We start from the raw sequence: 22,024 nt of genomic DNA, 5'->3' as shown, positions 1-22,024 counted from the left end.
CATTCAGAATTTGCCTTTCAACTGCTTTAAGTAAGACAGTAGTTAAACAAAAACTTTACAAAAAAGGTTATTATAAAGTTAGTGATTATCTAGAAGATATGAATGCATGGGATTAACTGTCTGAGAACTGATATTAGGCAGCTAAATTACTCAATTGTATATCAATATTTTATGTTTATTTTTTTAAAGAACGTCTAGGGCCCTGTGCCGAGGTTTTTCTTGCAGCTTCTTTTCCCCGGCTATACAGGTTGTGAGAAGCTGCAGTAGTTTTAGGCGGATGAGACGTTCGTTATGTAAAAATTGACGATTCAAAGTGTAACTATGTTACCTACTGAATAAAGATATTTTTGAATTTGAATATAAAAAGGGTCATCATTTATACCCATAATCAAAGATGGATTGTCTGTTATCCATGAAATTAGAAGGTTAAATGAAGGAAAATCTTTACAGTAAAAGTCTGGAGAGTACCCCTCATTGAACATTGAAAGATACCTAAGGAAGGAAGGCTGGTATGCAATTTGTAACCACAACATTGTAATAAAATGATCTGCTGGAGTAAATCAGAAAGTCAATATTAGTTGGAACCACAAATCTATTTAGAGAAAACTAAAAATCTTTCGTGATTAACAATCATTTATTTTATTCCTACAAGATAAATTACATTGATCTTAATGCATATGACTTCAACTGAACAAATTGATCATAGCTAGCTGGCCACTGCTAGTGAATGGAATTTCCAAGATGAGTCCATATCCATAGCTTTGTATTAGCTTAGTGATGAGCGGCATGAGCTTGCTTCTCTGGGTCAACGTAGTCAAGTGCTTCCTCAGGGCTGTGGGGCCAGTAGGACGGTCTGTTGATCGGGTCCAGAGCCTCATTGGGATAGGCATCACGGAAGTCTTCCATTGTCATCTGGTCGTATGGCAGGAGGGCCTTGGTCTCGGCGATTTCCTTTTCGTACCTGAAATGTAAATAAATTGTAAAAATGTAAAAAAAAAATATAAATGGGTTTCATTATATTAGTACAGTACATACATACATAAACTCACGCCTGTTTCCCACTGGGGTAAGCAGAGACTAGGGAATTCCATCTGCTTCGATCCTGATACACTTCTCTTGCTTCCTTCACATTCATCAATTGTTTCATACATACACACTGGTAATTAGTATAGTTAATTGACAATTAAAACTAAAAATACTGTTTCTTATAAGAATATTATATAAAACACGGTGGTATTATAAACTACCTATGTTCTTCGCTATTTTTCATCACACATTTATTAAAGTGATTCATACTTACTTGGCAATGTTAGCATTAGAAACAGCAATAAAGGCATCAATGGCCTTCTTAACTTCAGCCCATTGAGCGTCGACCTTAGCGGACTGGGTGTCTGCGGGGTAGGGAATCTTCAGAGCTTCATACTGCTTTTGGAAGGTATCCACCATACCAGGAATGGGCACGGTCTTCTTGTACAGAGCCCAGTCGATCTTCGGCGCCTCAGGGGGGTTAGCCAACACCCTAAAAACCACACAAAAAATAACTAAACAGTTCCAGCCAATAAATTATGTAATCGTCCACAAAACTAACCTTCGGAGGTAACCATCAGACTTGGCTTTGAAACCAGTCAGGTTAACTCTCTGCTCGGCCGGGACCCTCTCGGCCAGGGCAGACCAGTTAATCGAGCTCTGAGTAAACCTTTTCGCCATATTTCGGCGTTTTATAAAATATTTTAGGGATGATCACGATCGCCGTCAAATAACCAACCAAAGACAATTTTGACAAAGTCAAGGACAATATAGAAACGAACATAAATTATAGAAATATAAATGTTGCCATTTTTATAGATGTCATCCAACATGTTGGTTGAAGAAGCTGTCTGTGCTTATTCCGACCCTTGTTTTTTCAATCCGGCCAGCCAACCATGAAAACTTCTAGAAATGTCAACAGATGGCGTTAGTTAATTGTGGCACGAAATTAAAATTGTTTTGCCGACTTTGTATATTTTTTGATACTAGGACGTTGATCTTTTTTACTTTGATTCTTTCATTTACATAATTTATTTGTAAACTAAGGGCAGGTAGGGATACGGATGGGAGAATACTTGAAACAATCTATACAAAGACATATAAGTAATATTTATTCATCAACTTTGGTTTGTTTAAATACTAATTGGTACAAATAAGTTATAATAATTAATTAATTATGTTATAAAAAGAAAAACAATTGTGATTAATTATTTATAAACGTAAGAAATAATTATTTCTAATTGACTTTTTCATAATCAGTCTTCATAAGAACTAAATATTTTCGCATTTGGTAGATGTTATGTTTGATTTATTTTTAAGGTTTGTATCGTAATATAATAAAGGAATGTGATTTATAAAATAATGGTGATTCATTTAGCATTGTTTTTCATAAATATTTCTTAGATTCTATGTTCCTTTGGTTGTGTGTGGTTCGTTACAAATAAGTGCTGTATTCTCTTACATTTTACTAACACGTTAATATATTTATTTACATTTAGTATATTTACATTACATTCTTATTATAAACTAAAATGTCGATATTAAAATGGACATTATTTAATATTATCTATTCGTAGCTATGTATTCATTTTCAAATATTTTTTTATGAGATTCGTATTTTTGTGTCGTATAGCTAATTTATTTATTTAGTATACACATCAGGTATACTAAACACACAGGTATACAGACAGGCAGACAGGTCAGGTAGGCAGACTAATGCAGAGAACGTACTTGAGTTTACACGATTTTCATCATCATAAAGTATTCATCGAAATCATAATTATTTATACAGTACGGATAATTGAGGGCAAAGTGCATAATGCATATTATCTATAATGTGTTTTTGACTATATCTGAATTTGAATCTTTTACAAAAGATTAGAACTCAGATCATGTGTAAATATAATCCTTTGAAAACCATCGACTATTTCAGGTTTTAATATATTTTCTGAACAACTTTGTTTTACGTGTGCAAAAAATAAAAACCAGTCAGTCCAGTCAGTGTGTGTAATCAGTCGCTGTGCAAATTTCGAAAATGGTGTGACCGATTTTGATAAAATTTGATCTGTGTGTTTGGCATGGTTTAGATTCCCTTCTGGATGACTTAAATTCATAATTGCACCCGGTACCTGGTACTCACTACAAATGAGCGCGACAACGTCTACTGGGTCCACTAATTATTATGTGCTTCGGAAGGCACGTTAAACCATTGCTCCCATTTACTACTTACTGATGTAAGTAGTTGCTACTTGAGTTATATCAGGGGCCTTGGGCGGCTCAATAATAACCCTGACATTTACGGTTGGTGGGGTCGGTCTTCCACCTCACAACCCACACGATAATTATAATTACTTATTCTGAAATATTTCCGACATTCATAACTTAGTAGGCTTTTCTTTCAAGGGATTCCTCTTCTCGGCGTAGTGGGGCGAATTTGAGCTCTGCCCTACGGTGCGGCTGCCCCACGTGGTTCGCCGCGCTACTGGGTTGTTCTTGCAGAACTTGAGGAGGTTGCCGTAAGCAGCACGGTACTGGCGGTTGGTTGCCGCGTAGATCAACGGGTTGATGACACTGGATGCCCACGCTAGGATCGATGCTATTATGTGCAGCCACGGGTACCTGTGGAATTAAAGTGAAAGTTTAGTAGGTATATTTGCTTATTCAATTTTTTTAATATAACACGCTCGCGTTTGACCACAATCTTATCTGATGGTAATAAGTGACGATGTGGTCTAGGGTGGATCACGCTTAGTAAATGCAACTCTAGCCTTGAAGACTCCCAGCTATAACGGGTCGGAAAAACCGACGACGTTAATAGGCGGTGAATTGAAGTTAAAGAAGGTAACACTTTCAAGGGCAGAACGTCTAATGACGTTTCGATTCCAAGTTGTCATACTCTCAAACTACTTATTATGAACCATCGATGACCCATGGTCTCTGTCCGTAAAAAGGGTTAAGTAACCGTACGAGTATGTTCCGTAGCCCCTCCATTCGAAGAGGTTTGTGCCATAAAATAAACAATCCCTAGTACTTACTATGTTTACAAGAGACCCTACATGAGACCTAAACATAGCTGGCGAGGAGTGGGTGTGTACAGGGTGTTAGTGACATCGTAACGAAAACTTTGAGGGATGATTTAGACCATGATTCTGAGTTAATATCAAGACGAATTTTTCGTCGCAAAAATATGGAACTGAAAATAATTAAAAAAAAACCACAAACATTTTCATGAATTTTCCGACAGGAAATTCCACTTGATATCAACTCAGAATCATGGTCTAAAATCATCCCCCTTAGTATTCGCTACGATGTCATTAACACCCAGTATACTATACACCTCCGCCTTCCCTTTCGAGGACAAAAGCATGACACCAAAAACATTGTTCTTCTTACCTGATGCTATCAACGGCGACGTTCATGATCATGAGCGGCAGGAAACACGCCAGGAAGCACAGGAAAATGGTCAGCATGAGCGTGGTCAGCCGCGAATCTTCTTCTTTCTCCTTCGCTGTTTGACCGCTCAGCTTGCTGGCGGAATATTGAATAAAAGATTAGTTTATAAATATCGTTAGAAACCCGTCACACTAGCGTCTTGAACGTGGTCGAACGCGGCGATGCCGCAACGCCTGTGACGTCTTTTGAGTCTTGTGACGTCGGCGTCAATGTGCTAAGACGCTAGTGTGGAGAGTCTCTTATAAACCCATGGTCCAGTGGTTGAGCGTTAGGCTCACGATCCGGAGGTCCCGGCTTTGAATCCCAATGGGGACATATCACAAAAATCACTTCTTGATCCCTAATTTGGTTAGGACATTACAGGCTGATCACCTGATTGTCCGAAAGTAAGACGATCCGTGCTTCGGAAGGCACGTTAAGCCGTTGGTCCCGGTTACTACCTACTGATATAAACTAAGTACGTAGTCGTTATGAGTCATGTCAGGGGCCTTTGGCAGCTCAATAGTAACCCTGACACCAGGGTTGATGAGATTGGTATTCCACCTCACAACCCACACGATAGAAGAAGATAATACATAATTATACTTATACATCAATGGTTTGATTGCTCGAGCAAATTTTAATTAGTTATTAAGTAAGTAGTTACTTACTTATTGAAAAATATTGAAGTAGGAAGAGAGTTCCAAGGTAGTTACACCTAGATGTCACAAGATAATTATTTTAATATCTAAGTAGTATCGTTATCTCCCCCACTATAATCGATAGTAAAAAATCACGACGGAAGTCCATTTTGACAGCTGTCAGATTCGGAATATTAAACCGTATATTTGACGTTAAGAAAACGTCAAATTAGACTTCTCTCGTGTTTTTAACTTGGAGTAATCTTACAGCTAAGCACCCAAAAAGCAACCCACCACCAAAACGTGAACTAAACCATACACACCCACATACGCACCTTCGTCCCTCTAGCTTTCTCTTGCTCTCTCGTACTCGCCAGTATATGCAAGAGTAGGACACAATGATGACGACGCAGGGCAGGGCGAAACCGAAGACGAAGAGGTATTTCTTCGGAGACTTCCCGTCTTTCGGCAGGATTGTGCACGAGAATGTGTCGTGGTCCAAGCCCAGTTGGCCCCAGATGCCCAGTAAAGGTGGGACCTGGAAAATTTATTGAGGTGCGATTATTGATTGGATATCGTAGATAATCATGTTACGCGCGGGACAGTGAGCGACGCACCGCGCGGTTAATTCAAACACATGGTCTCGTATGAGAGCGTTCACACAGAAACGTTGTCACGCGCGGTTTTATTTACAAGTAAGCAATGACGGACGCCATACGTTTGTGGGAGCCGTGGTAGCCCAGTTGAAAGAACGCTTGACTCTCATTGTGAGTTCGTAGGTTCAAATCCACCGCCATATAATAAAGATTTTCGAATTTGTTTTCGAACTCAGGTTCAGATCTTAGAATGAGTATCATGTGTTTAGCTGTGAAGGAAAACATTGCGAGGAAACCCACGATACCCGAGAAATGTGTTTTCGGAGGTATATGACATAACCTGTATATGGGCTGGATTTTCCCTTCGGGTTTAAAGTCGGACAGACAGTAGCTTATGTAAACAACCGGACCTATCAAATCTGAAATTCATTGTTCTTAATTCAAAGTGCTCAATAAATAAAGGAGACACTTCATCTCATTCCTTACCATTTATTTTATACATTTAGCCATAACTTTCAATGAGATATAATTCAAGCAAATAAACTTAACTAAACTGACACATTTCGTTCAGTCATTTCTAATTCACAAACATCCTAAAGTCCCATATAAACATTTACAAACATTGAGCTATTAGTCTATTACCTACTCCTATTAATTTGACAGAACATTCGTAAAATAGACGCACACAATTTCATTTGAATCACATGTGTTTGTGCGTTGAACGCATCATAACATTGACGATACAACCAAATAGACACCATGTTTGATTTTTCACTTAAATTTTATTCTGTCAACTATCCCAGTTAAACGTGATCAAAATGGCAAGACTGAAATATACTTAGTGCATTATTTAATGCGAAAGTAGTCCCTCACCTCTTTCGCACTAGAACGGTATTCAGCGTAGTACGAAAGAGACGAGAGATATATCCTTCCTATTATCACAGGTATACTAGGGTATAGCAAGCAGGGTGATGGTAATAGGGGTGAGGATGTGTTATGTTTGGCATACATAATATTTACGCATTGGTCGCGATTATCGAACGTCAGACGTCATAGTCAGATGTGTTCGCAGAACCTTTTCGTCTGTCGCTACGAGTCTAGAGGCTGTATCGTCGATGCATCTTAATGTCGATTTATGATCGCTAGTGTGTGCATTCAGTTGCATTGTGTTGCATTATGCAGCAGTTTGTGAGGTCTGTTTTATGTTAATTGGTGAATTGGAATTGCCTCATTGTAAATGAAACGAGCGCTTGTCATTGCGGTCCTCGTCCTGGGCCCTGTTTAATAAAAAATACTTTTGTCCCAGCCAAATGACGTAAGGAAAGATTATCAAGTAGGTACGTATCTATCTATCTACTCTGAGCGCCATCCCACTTGCGCCAGACAGAGTACTGCGGGGCGGAAAGCAAGAAGGAAACCACTGGCCTATTTTTCCCTAAAAGGTAGCATGGAGAGGAATGCTACACCAACAAGAACGAGGCTCTTAAATTACCGGGAACTATCTACGTCTCATCAGAAAAAATCGCAACACTTCTGAATTTTTGTTTACCTAAACACGAGTTTAATTAGTTAAACATGAATTCTATGAATTATTTTTTTGTGTTAAGTATTTAAAACATACATACATACATACATAAACTTACGCCCGTAATGCCAAATGGGGTGGGCAGAGTCACAAGTAATCAAAGACAACTTGCAGCCACTGTTGATACGAAGTCCTAAGATGGATATGATGAACCTTATGGTGATAAGGGATCAGCCTATCGCCCATAACATTAGTCCATCATGTTAGAGGACGCAATCCCTCTGTCGGTTTTTACGACATGCCCGGGAAGACAAGCAGCTGAACGTGTTCTATGTTTAGTATTTAAAAATATATTTAAAAATAATCTTCTTATAAAAAAACCAATAATAATCTATAATAAGTAATCACCTTTAAAAAAAATTACATCTCATATTCTTTTAAAAATAATGACAACAACCTTTTTTATATTTTTCTGATAATCCTTACGAAACATAAACTATCACAATGAACTCTGGATAATAAAGATTTTAAGTTAAGCTCATCGCTTTTGTTCGGTCAATAGCTGAAGACATAATATAAACCAAAAAGTCAAAATTAAAAAATGTTATGCAATGACCCGTTTCCACATACAGCCGCCCCAGTTCAAATGTACCATTAAAATGGTTATTCCTACGAACTCACAGTTTTAATAAATACGGATGTTTCTTAATTCGGGACAATTAAACTGGAATTATTTATGTGGAAGTGCAATGAACTTACTAACTCTAGTTCAGTTCAGTCTGTCTGTTGGTTTGTTTGTATAAAAGTTGCTTGCGATAGATGCGGCATTCTCTAGTAATTTTAAAAGTATGAATGAAACAGAAAAGTAGGTTATAAGTACTTAAATGAAATCGTACCTACTTATTATAAGAATGAAGTCGATAAGAGTCTCATTTATTTCGATTATATAAATAAAGAAAGACAAAAAGAAGTAAAAAAAATATTGTTTTTATAATGATTTTGTGTATGTAATATTCATCATAGACAATTGATATCACGTGGGCGTGGTTTCCAGGATTTGTGCCCGGTTAATTGCAACATAGCTGGTGAGGAGTGGGTGTATATTGCTATACCCTACCCCGTCGGAGATACTGGCGTGATGCTATGTATGCAAGTACCTACAAATATAAGTAAGTATCCTTTCGTGTATCCTTTCTACCCCCTAATGTATCCAACACTGTTCGTCTTGGGAATGGTAGGCTACTGCAAACTAGAAGTGAGAAGGAATACCGCCTTGGTTTTATACGTCTTTAAGGTATTTAGAGGAATGATTCATAACCCTCAGATACTGGAATCGTTACACTTGAGAGTGCCCAGAGACACGAGAGAACGGACATGGGGACTGTGCTCCTGTCACTAGGGCCTTGCGCTACATAATGATATAGCGGAACGTAACTAGGAGGTTGACTTATTTACTTGTTCGGTGGTGAAATTCACAGAACGGTCTCTAAATTATTTCAGTGGGTACTAGATGTTATTCAATACTTTTTTTATATAAAATATTTAATCCCATTTATGTATTGATATCGCATTGGGTATACCTGTAAAGATATTGTTTAAGAATTATAGAAATAAATAAATAAATAAAGTAGGTCTAATAGTAGGTATTATGTTATCTTCTAATTTGTTATAATTTTGTTTGTTATCCGGAAAGATAATAAGCAAGTAGATTAAAAAAAAACATATTAGATACGTTCTCACTGATATTTCTATGTCTATGGAAAACCCCACATCCTATGGATAATTAGAATGAATGTTGAAAAAGTATGGATGTAATGTTATGAAAGTTTTGTATACTCAGATGCGTTTCAAGTCAATACGTTTTTTTAAACATACTTTATTTGTAGTAGACATTCGTTTTGTTTAAGTACATTACGAGAAGTTAAACACATTTTTGAGGATTTGTATTGAGACTTGTCGGTATTTTGTATGGAGAAATGTTACCAATGGGCGCGAAACGTTTTTTTAATAATAATAAATGTCTTTGTTTTTGATAATGAATTTTAACTTCTTGTAAAATATATTGTTTATTATTGGTAGGTCGCCAATAAAAGTCAAGATGAACTAAGTATCCACGAATCATTGAGCTTTCTGTTAGACCAACATGGTGGTGAGCCGAATCATCATGATTTCCCTAGCTTTATCCCGTTTTTCACAGGGTCCGCTTACCTAACCTGAAGATTTGGCAGGTCCGGTTTTTTACAGAAGCGTCTCCCTGTCTGCCGATGTGTCTATAATAGTCGAGCCAACTGTGTTAGTGAAATGCACTTAAGATTAAATTAATAACTCATTGGTGCAAGTTCTGGGCCCGCGCGGTGGTTTAAGGCCCGATCTCCCTATCCATCCATAGGGAAGGCCCGTGCCCCAGCAGTAGGGACGTTAATAGGCTGGTGATGATGATGATGATGGTGCAAGTTCGGTACCGGGGTGCGAACCGGCGCTCTCTGTTTATTCTATGCCCTGTACTCCTGAAGGAAGTCTTAGATAACATGTCCTCACCATGAGTCCGAAGGAGACGAACCACACGAGGAGCAGTTGGATCCAAATCTTGGTTGTGGTGTAGATCTGGGAGTACATGTCGTAGTAAGCTATCAGGGTGTATCTGAAACAAGATTTAATTATAATTCATAACGACCTCCGTGGTCCAGTGCTTGAGCGTTGGGCTCACGATTCGGAGGTCCCGGGTTCGATTCCCGGTGGGTACATATCACAAAAATTACTGTGTGGTCCCTAGTTTGGTTAGGACGTTATTGGCTGATCACCAGATTGTCCGAAAGTAAGATCCGTGCTTCGGAAGGCACGTTAAGCCGTTGGTCCCGGTTACTACTTACTGATGTAAGTAAGTAGTCGTTACATGAGCTATGTCAGGGGCCTTTGGCGGCTGAATCATAACCCTGACACCCGAGCTGATGAGGCTGGTATTCCACCTCACAACCCACACGATAAGAAGAAGACTGGTAGGTAGCCTACCAGTAAAAAACAAGATAGTTTGTATATACTTATGAGGCCATCGGGGCCCCCCTGTTTTAGCTATCACGCACTAGCTTGGATTATGAATGGAATATTATACGCACATCGAAGCCTAAATAACATTTATAAACAGATTAAAAACCCATTGAGTTCACGCACTTAATGTTATCTGTTTTCACTTTCAGCCGAGTGGCGTGACGTGGCGTTGCGTGGCGAGGCGTTATCAGTTTATCTGCGTTTGAACACCGTCAGATATCAGCCGTGGGAACGCAAACACCATCTATACAGCGAGTGCTTTGACACAAAAAGCTTCTGTTACGTGAAGGATAATAGGATTACGAAAGCAGTATATAAAGCGAAGGTTGGTATGGGCTAGCAGAGGAAGACCTAAAGGACGCACATTGACCAAATTGGAGATGTCCTTAGAAGAGGTTCAATGATCTACTCTGAACGGCGTGCCTGTATGAGACGACTGATGAATGTGGAGGAAGCAAGAGAAGTGTGTCAGAATCGAAGCAAATAGAATTCCATACTCTCTGCCTACCCCTGGAAAATAGGCGTGAGTTTATGTATGTACAGTGACGAGTACTAATATGTATACACTTTGCAACCATGTCACATTAACTTTTCTGACAAATTAAACCATAAGCCTCATTAAATGTCAAATATGATAGTGCGACAGGGTTCTAAAGTGGATACGTGATATTGCTCATGACTGTATGTGTATGTTTGTCATAATTTAATCGCCCTATATAATGCTGGGAGCTTATTATACGAGAAAAATCGCGCTAGAATCGGGGTGCGGCGCGCGCGATAGATAGGTACTAACACAAACAGACTACACAGTACACATTTATTGAATTCGTATTTGTTTATATTATTACATTTATTTACTAGTTATACCTACATTAATAACTTTATTTTTTGTTCTAACCTTAAGTATTTATGTATACCTACATCTTTGCGATAATATTTGTTTATGTACACTATTTCTATTAAAGTAATTTGGTATTATATTATAATGTATGTACACCATTAACACCTGTTTATGGAACGCGATGTTCGTGCGTCACCCAATAGGGTCCACATAATATCAGCGTCGTGGTTCGCGCCGCGACTTTTGCTGAGTGAGGCCCTTTTATCTCAGGACGTCCACCACCACCTTATAATCATTTCGACTAACATCCTTCTTGCTTTTTTGTAATTGTTTTAGTGGAAATAAGATATGATATTGTTGTCTTTCTTTTTGTGTGTGGCGTCCTTTCATAGTAAACTATTTCTATTCTATTCTATTCTATTCTAAAAAAAAAATATTATTATGTATGTCGTTTCCATATCTCGGGCCTATGGAGTCCCGGACTTTTGGAGTGCGTGTGTGGGGCCGAAGCCAATACGTAGAGGCCCCTTAAGACAATTTAATCTAAATTTGGTGTGACACCAACCGGCAATTATCCTTGTATGCACTATGGGAGTACACGCAAAGACTTATGAAAGGTTTATGATGCATCATCATCTCTCTAGGGCTACCCATTTTACATAGAATCATCTTACCTAAGTTCGAAGTACGAAATCCTAGAATAGAAATATCTATTCTTGGAAAAAACATCGAAAGAAAAAGAATCTTCATAATTATGAAGATTTCGACTCGACACATACCTACCTACGAGTAGGTAAAAATAACAAAAAAAAAGTGTGTGTATGTGTGTGTGTGTGTGTGTGTGTGTGCGTGTGTGTGTGTGTGTGTGTGCGTGTGTGTGTGTGAATGTATGTAAGTGTGTATGGGTATTAGATAAACGGGCTCTTTGATAAATTGCGGTTAATTAATTCGTGCCGGTGGTCTTTCGCCTGATGGGTTAAATTGATATTCAAATGGTATTAACCTACAAATTGGTTTTCGTGATATTTTTGTTAACAGCTCTACTTATTGTGGAAAGTTTTTTGTTGTAGGTAGGTAGATACCTAATTCAATGAAGAATTTTCACGGCAACGTTCCCCAAAAAATATATAGGTTGTTAGTGACATCGTAATGAAAACTTTGAGGGATGATACAGCTCATGATTCTGAGTTGATATTAAGTGGAATTTTCTGTCGAAAAAATATTGAACGGAAAATAATTAAAAAAACAAAAACAAAAAAAGACATGAATTTTCCGACAGGAAATTCCACTTGATATTAACCCAGAATCATGGTCTGAATCACCCCTCTTAGTATTCGTTACAATGTCACTAACACCCTATACTTATATACGTCTATACGGCGCCGTAAAAATAGCCTTCGTTTAATCTTCTAATTTCATGGATAACAGACATTATGCATCTTTTATAAGTATTTGTTTTTGGGTATTAATGATGACCCTTATTATTACAACCAGCCACAACACATATTTCACCTATTATTATTCAAATCAAAATGAAGAGAAGCAATATTGCCTATATAGGCAGCAACATAATTCTATATAAGTAAGTAATATCAAATACTTACACAATAATTAATTCGAAGTTAATACAAAATAATCGAAAGCAAACGTAAATGAAGTACAAAATGAATAAACAATAAAATAAAAAAAGAATATAAAACGAATATTTCGAATTTAATTACTTTTTTTTTTTTTTTTGGTTTGGTTTTCCCCGAAGGGTAAGGCAAAGGGAACTATGCCCATACAGCCATGTCTGACGTATTTTTTTTTTTCTTGATGATTAATGAAATGGTGAAAGGTGATGAATGATGATGATGAAACCTAAGCCCCCACCCTCGGAGTAGACTCCTACTCCGAACCCCAAACGAATTAACTCAAAAGTCCGCATAAACTTTTGAGCTATGAAGCGGCTTCCTAGCACGAAGCGAAAATAGGCAGATACACTTTGTTTATTGAATACTCCAATGTAATAACACTCGCGAATGTCTTCCGACTAACTTAATGCGATCATTAACCACAAAACACCACTTCGTATTAATTATTTAGATTATTCAATGAAGAAAGCAACTGTCCCGTTCCCGTTTCCCGCTAAAAAGCCCGAATTTAATTACTATAGTTATATATATTTTTTTAATATATTTTTATTTCTTTTTATTTTGGTGCAGTAAAGTGTATACGTATTTGTATTGTTGAATATTCGGCGCATCACTACTTCACAGCTACTAATTACTTACTCTGAAAAATGACTGATATTTTTCTCGATTTTTTTTTTTGAAAAACAAAACTGAAATTCACAGTATTGTCGAATATGAAAAACGAAGGATAAAAAAAATAATACAAAACCTCCTACTGCAAGGTTTGGCGCATTCAGGGCGGACAGAGAGCTCTTTATGTAGCGGGTAGTGACCCGCCTCTCAATGGGCTTCCTTTTATGGCGATACAATGGGATAAGTGATGGGAACATTGGGTCTAAAAAGGCCACATGGAATCAATTCAACTTTAAAAGCAATATTGTAATAGGTTAGCTAAAAGACTAGGTCAAAGATAAATTATTATAAAATGCTAATCTAGAAATAAAAGTCAGTCTACTTCTTCTTCTATCATGTGGGTTATGAGGTGGAGTACCAACCTCATCAACCCTGGTGTCAGGGTTACTATTGAGCCGCCAAAGGCCCCTCACATGACTCATGTAACAACTAATTACTTACATTAGTAAGTAGTAACCGGGACCAACAGCTTAACGTGCCTTCCGAAGCACGGATCAAATTATCAAATTATTTACCCAAATTCATACAATAAATGATTTGTTTTTTAATGTTTTTCTACAAAATGCTTAACTGCTTATTCATCACAAAACCGAATTTTATTTTATCTAATCGCAACACGCTGTCGCTTACAAGTTACACCACCGATAATACTTCAGCGTCTGATTTCAGTGCACTTTTACAACTCAATTTTAAATGTAAACCCCAAAGTGGACTTTAAATCAACACCGAAAAGTCCTATTCAAAGATGTTGAGTGATTGCATCCATTTTTACGAGCGAACAACGATTTTTATTATTGAATCGTTTTATTTTAAAAGTTTAGAACAATGTCTTTATTGTTGTTGGTTGAGCTTGACGTAAATTAGATTTCGGAAAACAGCTTGAATTATTGCATTGTAGCTTTCCGCTTGCAACTACAACCACGTAGATTTAGGTTATCGAGCGTTATGTTAATTTACAGGGTATTAGTGTATTATCGTAACTAAAACTGAGGCATCATTCAGACCATAATTCTGAGTTAATATCAAGTGGAATTTTCCGTCGCAGTATAGCACTGAAAATAATTTATAAAAATCATGAATTTTCCGACAGGAAATTCCACTTGATATCAAACCAGAATCATGGTCTGAATCATCCCCCTCAGTATTCGTTACGATGTGTGTTATTGAGAGAAATAATTCAGCTCATTATTCTGAGTTAATATCAAGTGGGATTTTCCATCACAAAAGTATAGCATTAAAAATAATTTATAAATACTAAAAAAAGCATGAATTTTGCGACCGAAAATTCCACTTGATATTAACTCAGAATCATGGTCTGAATCACCCTCATTAGTATTCGTTACGATGTCACTAACACCCTGTATAATATAATATAAAAACTATCCTATGTTGTTTCCCAAAGTCTAATCTATCTCTAAACCAAATGTCGTCAAAATCTGTTTCGTAATTTTGGCTTTGACTTTCGCATTTATAATATCAGTCAGGATTTCCTCACTCTTGACCTCAGATAGCACGCATTTATTGATCGCAATTTGGGAATTATCTTATTTGAAAAACTCTTCTTCTTATCGTGTGGTTTGTGAGGTGGAATACTATTTCTATTTTATTCTATTCAACTGGGCTTACCACGGCTCACAGACTAACCTATTGATTAAAACACTAACCTACTGAAACCGCAAGCTAATTGTCGTTCACTGTTATTTTCACCACGCGGTGTAAACAAACGATTTTCGTGTCCATTGAGACGTAAACATTTTTACTGTTAGCCACACTGAGTAGCGCCAATTGCTAACATTGCGGATGATGGGATTTGGTACGATTCCTTGACACAGGTATAGACATGAATCGAAGAGGCGAAAAATTTGATATTCAATTCCTTATAACACCGCGTCGTCATAACGTCGCCTTATGGCGATCTCGTAAGCACATTAGGGTGTGATTTATGTGAACAAAACCTCGAAATTCATAACGCTAGTTTCAATACTTTCAGTCAAAATAAAAAATGTAGTCTAAAATTTACCCGTATTTCATTCGACGGCCTCCGTGGTCCAGTGGTTAAGCGTTGGGCTCACGATCCGGAGGTCCCGGGTTCGAATCCCGGTGGGGACATATCACAAAAATCACTTTGAGATCCCTAGTTTGGTTAGGACGTTACAGGGTGATCACCAGATTGTCCGAAAGTAAGACGATCCGTGCTTTGTACGTTAAGTCGTTGGTCCCGGTTGCTACTTACGGATGTAAGTACGTAAGTGAGTCAGGGGCCTTTGGCGGCTCAATAGTAACCCTGACACCAGGGTTGATGAAGTTGGTAATCCACTTCACAGCCCATAAGATAGAAGACCGGGATTTCATTCTCTTGAAAAAAATCTATTCAGAATATGATGTTTCAAAAGGCGCCTATGTGGTTTTCGGTGAGGTTAACCTAGCTCAGACGCATAGTATTCCTTATTCTATGGTGTACTGTAGTCTGTGTTGCTGGCCATGATTGAGGTCGGTTTATTTGAATTTTCGTATTTGGGATTATTTGATAGGAGTCGGTTGTTTTTGCTGGGAGATTCAGGCTGACGCCCGAGACTGAACACACACATTTTCTCTATTCCGGCTATTGATTTGTCTTCTGACATTGGTCAGACCTTCGGAAGAAGTTTGTTCTTATATTTCTTATAAAAAAAGTAATTGCAATGTAATTCGGTCTCCTATTTTGTCTGTGCACGTCCTAATGTCTAATCTAATCTAGCTTATAAGATCCCACTGCTGGTGGCAAAGGGAGGCCTTTGCTTCCTTTTTCTATTTTTCGCGGTCCTGGGCGCTCTCCGGCCAGTCCCTCCGGCAAGCGTCCAAGTCGTCACGCCATCTCTTTCGAGGTCTACCACGACGCCTGTACCCATCATGAGGCACCCAATGCGTGACGATCCGTGCCCACCGCTCAGGGTGCATGCGACAAACATGACCCAATCCCATTTGAGTCTGGCGGCTTTTCGTCCCGTTTTTGTGCCTAATCATAGTAAATTCTCACGTACGGATTAAATCTTTACATACATAACAGTAGTAGTAAGAGTAAGGAGAGAGCTGGCACTGGCTTCCTATATTTTTGAGATAATCAGAGGTAAAATTATGAACGCGGATATATTACGGCATGTTGCCCTATGTGTCCCGGACGGGTATGTGAGACGCCGCCGCCGGCCGCCACTGCTGGCCGTGCCCCGCGGCCGGACCAACCTCCTCAACAACGCTCCATTAACGCGAGCACTGTGCACTCCGAACCACGTAGCGGAAAAAGCTGACCTGTTTGTCTGTGCTCTGAGTGAGTTCACAAAAGTAGCACTACTGATTATTTGTTATGAGGTTTTTTGACTTAATTAATTAATAAGGTTTTTTTTTTATATACCTACTTAATAATAGTTTGTTTTTGACACCTGTATAGCGCATTAGTATTTTACTGTAATGCTGTATTGTGTGTGGTAGTAGTAAATAAATAAATAATAAATAAAGTACCGTACTATCATCATCACATATCATTATAATTATCATCTGTGACATAAGCCAAACCACAGGCGTGATGGGAAACTAGGAAATTACATAGCGCACCATGTTCTACCGTACGTAGTACCACACGTAATGCTTAGAGAGTTCTCAGTACATAGCACGGATAAAAACAGTTACTTAGAATGTGCGAAAAAAGTACAGTACACGCGTGCATCTTATCTGTGGGTAAGTCATGCGTGAGGCAATGAAGAAAGCATGCCTGATGGACTAGAATTATCCTCAATTATAATCAGATTAGCTTACAATTCTGATTAATACCTAGAGGATGCCTGTTTGCTGTTATTGCTGTTAGAAATTTTATTGGCTACAGTTCCGAATGGCTTGATCTTGATGTAGGTTACCTGTTACGATGTTACTAGTTACTACAACATCCTCCAGCATCATCTGCTTAATATGATTTGCTGAGCTAGTATCTGTCACTGGCAGAAAAAAGTAAAAAAAAAAAGACAAGTACGGAGTAGGCTAGGAGTAGACTATTTGCATTACGCACTTACATTTATATGCACAAATGTCAAATTGCAACATTGCTTTTTTGATGAATTGCTTCGATGTGGCCATTTTAAGCCCGAAGATGAAAAGAGTTACTTGTTCTCTGTTCTGACTTCCGCGGTTAGCAATCACAAATCTATGAAATCGGTTACTTCTCATTATTCTGAGTTAATATCAAGTGGAATTTTGCATTGCAATTTAAAAAAACTAAAAAAGAATCATGAATTTTGCGACGGAAAATTCCACTTGATATTAACTCAGAATCATGGTGTGAATCATCCCCCTCAGTATTCGTTACGATGTCACTAACACCCTGTATGTACTCGTATATTGCCAATATTTCTTGCAGCTTCTTTTCCCCGGCTATACAGGTTGTGAGAAGCTGCAGTAGTTTTAGGCGGATGAGACGTTCGTTATGTAAAAATTGACGATTCAAAGTGTAACTAGGTTACGTACTGAATAAAGATATTCATGAATTTGAATTTTAACAATCTGCCAATACTATCGGTCTACCTGTTATAACTATCGAATTATTCTTTAATTTATCTCCATACCGAACTTCCCTAAACAATAGTAGCATGATTCCTAGTTATTTAACCGACAATGGACCCTCTTGCCCTTTATAAATTGAAATGTTGCAGCAACATGCATCATGTCGCTGTGATGACATCAGATATAGGGGCGTAGATTGGTGTTGACAGAGTAAAATATTGGAGAATTAATGAAATAGGTGCTTTTGACTTGGTAAAATATTGTTTCAATCTTCGTGTGGGTTATGAGATCAATGCCCGACCTCATCAACTCTGGTGTCAGGGTTACTACTGAGCCTGAACATGGCTCAGTCATGACTACATACTTACTAAAGTAACGTGCCCATTGAAGCACGGATCATGTTATCAATAAATCAGCCTGCAATCTCCTAACCAAAGATTTACAAATGTGATTTTTGTGATATGTCCCCACCGGGATTCGAACCCGGGATCTCTGTATCGGATCTTAACCTCGACTACTGGGCCACAGACGCCGTTTTATTTCGATGAAAATTTTATTTTATTTGAGGTTATTAGCATGAAAATATTCACTATATGCTGATATGCTATCACTTCTTTGCTGCGTGTGAAGAAAAAAACATAGAATGAACTCGGTTAAAGACAAATAAAATTACAAAATGCTATCTAGAAATAGAAGCCAGGCTAAGATGATTAAAAATTACATATTTTTTCTCTTATAATAATAATAATAATAATAAAGTTTATTTAGGTAAAATCTACGACACACATATACATTTACAACATTAAAATATACACACATTAACATTAATATACAAAAAAGAAAAGTACGTTTAAAGTACGAAAAAGAGAGAGAAAAAAAAAAGGAGTAGAAAAAAAAAAAGAAAAAAAAAAGAGTACGTTTTGCAACGTTTATTATTGATGACGTCATAAGCGTGTATTTTTATACAAATTGCATAGAAATGTATCAGAATAGGAGTAAAAATAAAATACCATATATTATTATACATATTATTTTTTTTATATTATTTTGTCATCGTTACTGTAGTTTCACTTTGTTATATAGTTTTTAATATTAAGATAGTAGCGTTATTTTTATTGTTTAAGTCAGCGTCTTTGTACTGTCTTAGGCATCTGTGCATGTCCTTAAACCTTTGCAGTGCGCTTAAGTTTTAAGTTTTAATATTTTTATACTGTTTTATATAGGTGGAAACCTGTTATTGGCTTAGTTTTTAAATATGATTTTCTTTTTGCTATAGTTGTTAAGAGCTGTTGGTCTCCCAAATATAAAATAAATAAATAAATAAATACCTAATAAGTAATCATAATCAGCCTCCGTGGTCTAGTGGTTAGAGCGTTAGGCTCACGATCTGGAGGTCCGGGTTCGATTCCCGATGGGGACATTGTCGAAATCACTTTGTGAGACTGTCCTTTGTTTGGTAAGGACTTTCAGGCTTGAATCACCTGATTGTCCGAAAAAGTAAGATGATTCCGTGCTTCGTAGGGCACGTTAAGCCGTGGGTCCCGGCTATTAGCCGTAAAAACACCTCCACTAACCCGCAGTGGAGCAGCGTGGTGGAGTATGCTCCATACCCCCTCCGGTTGCCTGTGCCCAGCAGTGGGACGTATATAGGCAGTTTATGTTATGTTATGTAAGTAATCATAACCCGACCTAATTTAATCTGCCAAACAAAAAAGCTATAAATAAAACATAGCTACTCGTATCACATGTTTCCGGTTACATTATCGTAGATCGTAAAAGTAATTCAGTGGACGTGGTAAGTCTCTGGTGGGCTGTAAATGTCCACGATTTCATCACTAATTCACCAAGCTCAGAATGACACACTTGTACACTGAACAAAATACACTTCTCATCAAAAAAACTCGAAACACTTCAGAAATTTATGTTTCATAAGGATTGTCAGAAAAAATTTAAATACTGAATTGAAAATGAATTATTATTCCAGGTTTTTAGTACTTAATAATGAATGAATGTTCCAAATTTAAATTTTCATTACTCGTGTGGTGTAACAAAAGCTTTGAAGTGAATCTTTGATAAAATATTACAATACAGCTATGTTACTTAGTATAAAGTTCAGTATTCACTGAAAAAATAAAATATTTATTTTCTTTCTAAGTATTCTCACATGAAGACATTAATATACCGAATATACTATGTGGCACCTAAACCGAATATTCGATATTTCGGCCTAATACAAATATTCGGTTTTCAAATATTCGGCGCATCTCTGATAATAACTATGGGTAATAACAAAGTTGCTTACCTGTTAATAGTAATAGCGACCATAGACAATAGCGAGACAGCTTCGTTTCCGTAGAAGACGAAGGCAAAGAGCTGACACAGTTGTAAGCCAAACGGCCAGTCCTGCTTGATGTACCGACTGGCTGTCAGGGGCAGGTTGATACTGCAGAACAGAAGGTCTGACACGCAGAGGGACAAGACGAACATCGTAGTAACGTGCCCTCGGAGCTTCGGATGCATTAGAAGAGCTACCGTCGTGATGAAGTTACCTGAAAAGAGATTTTATTTGTTCCTTAATTGGGACGATTGGCTGTTTGGTAGGGAGATTCGTTGCTGGTATATTTAGAAAAAGAAAAGAAAAAATAATAATAAAACAAAAAGTCTATTTTTAAAGCTATTGGTAAATAAGTTCGAAAATTGAAATTGAAAGTGATTGGCAAAAAATAATGTTATTTTTTTTATTATTTCATAAAACCTACTTATTGAGAAAAAATAATAATAATAAAAAACAGAGTGTAAATCCACCACAGGCTTCGTCAGGCCTCGTGTGTACTTATTAAGTAATATTTTGATTCCAATTTTAAACTAATTAAGTAGTAGCGTAGTGAGAAGAAGTGTCCGTTCTGTAATTAAGTAGGTATATCGATAGTTCACGATAATTGAATCAGTGATAATTTTAATTAAAACACATAATAACGGGTTCTTACCGCGAGTCGCGATATCGGGAGTCTCATATCCCCATTTAAATGCGGTAAGAACCCGTTATTATGTGTTTTAATTATGATAATAACCGCGTAAACTTAAAACAGTGATAATTTTATTACTATTTTAAAATAATAATAATAGGTTTTGTTCTGAATTATATTTTATATGAATAATATCTACGTAGATTTGTAAGAGGTTAGAATATTTCAGACAGACAACATTTTCAGAAATCCCTCAACTATTTGGCATTAGACAGTACATTATAAATACCGTGCAACTAGAACTGAACCCGGAACTTTGTTCCCAAGCCAGCCGACGTTAGAATTAGCCCACGTCCCACTCGAGACCACTTATACGAATTAAATGAATACGCAGTACATACATACAATACGAAAATAGAAGTTAATTATCAAACCGCATGAAGTGTTTACGGGTAGAAAAACGAAATCTTTCAAGGTTAGTCGTCAATAATATCGAAATCGTAATGGCTCAGGGAACAAATACTTAAGACGTTATTGATTATTACGTTACGTTATGTTACTTTATCTTTCGAAATAAGATTGATGATGTGATAAGCAAATTATTAAACGGTTTATTTACATTCATATCCATGTATGGTCTAGGATACAAACACCTTACCAATACAATTCGTGTTATGCCAATCCCAATAGTGTACCCGCTTTAGCAACGTTCCTGGCAGTAAAAGGGCGTAAAACTTATGTAAAAAGACCTTTATTATCTGACCTAACCTTCAGGAGATAAGGCCAGAGTAAAAGAAAGTACAATTTGAAAAAGAAAAGCAGCCAGTATCCTTACTATTAAAAAAATCAAAATAAAAAAAAACAAAAGTGTTTTATTGCAATTGTACAGTCCAAAAAAAAGATGTCATAGTTACATTATAAAAAGAAAAAAAAATAAAGTTTTACAACGAGAACATTCTCCTTTTTTGAACATTCCTGGGAACGGCACATCACTGACCATGATGTGAGTCCATAGTTAAATACCTAAATAGATAGGTATTTAACTATGGACTCACAACTCAAACGAGATAAGTTTGTATTGTGACGTCCATCATAATAACCTTTCCTTTCTTTTCTATC

The 22,024-nt window shown here is 37.2% G+C and overlaps 2 protein-coding genes across 5 annotated transcripts in view; both read right to left on the bottom strand.

Annotated features, from left to right (window-relative positions):
• Nucleotides 1–615: 615 nt before the first annotated feature.
• Nucleotides 616–1,781, bottom strand: LOC126372567 (ATP synthase subunit d, mitochondrial). The gene is made up of 3 exons (XM_050018394.1): nucleotides 1,589–1,781; nucleotides 1,301–1,519; nucleotides 616–961 (listed from the first exon to the last, which is right to left on the bottom strand). The coding sequence occupies exons 1-3, from the start codon at nucleotides 1,705–1,707 to the stop codon at nucleotides 772–774; spliced, it is 528 nt and encodes a 175-aa protein (XP_049874351.1). The 5' UTR covers nucleotides 1,708–1,781; the 3' UTR covers nucleotides 616–771.
• Nucleotides 1,782–2,790: 1,009 nt separating this feature from the next.
• The window catches only part of LOC126372521 (protein trapped in endoderm-1), a 58,053-nt gene continuing 38,819 nt past the window's right edge, over nucleotides 2,791–22,024 (bottom strand). For 3 of the 4 annotated variants that reach the window (XM_050018326.1, XM_050018327.1, XM_050018323.1), the window contains 5 exons: nucleotides 20,242–20,488; nucleotides 9,759–9,861; nucleotides 5,423–5,637; nucleotides 4,420–4,554; nucleotides 2,791–3,645 (listed from right to left, as the gene is read on the bottom strand). In XM_050018326.1, coding sequence (XP_049874283.1) covers nucleotides 3,402–3,645; nucleotides 4,420–4,554; nucleotides 5,423–5,637; nucleotides 9,759–9,861; nucleotides 20,242–20,488 — 944 coding nt within the window. In that variant the 3' untranslated portion in view covers nucleotides 2,791–3,401. The remainder of the gene's footprint in view (nucleotides 3,646–4,419; nucleotides 4,555–5,422; nucleotides 5,638–9,758; nucleotides 9,862–20,241; nucleotides 20,489–22,024) is intronic. The other variant, XM_050018328.1, reaches the window with a different exon arrangement.

The sequence above is a fragment of the Pectinophora gossypiella genome, chromosome 14 (genome assembly GCF_024362695.1).
Source record: "Pectinophora gossypiella chromosome 14, ilPecGoss1.1, whole genome shotgun sequence".
In the NCBI taxonomy this organism is placed as follows: Eukaryota; Metazoa; Arthropoda; class Insecta; order Lepidoptera; family Gelechiidae; genus Pectinophora; species Pectinophora gossypiella.
Note: the sequence above shows the minus strand (reverse complement) of the source record. Positions and strands in the feature narration are given on the sequence as shown.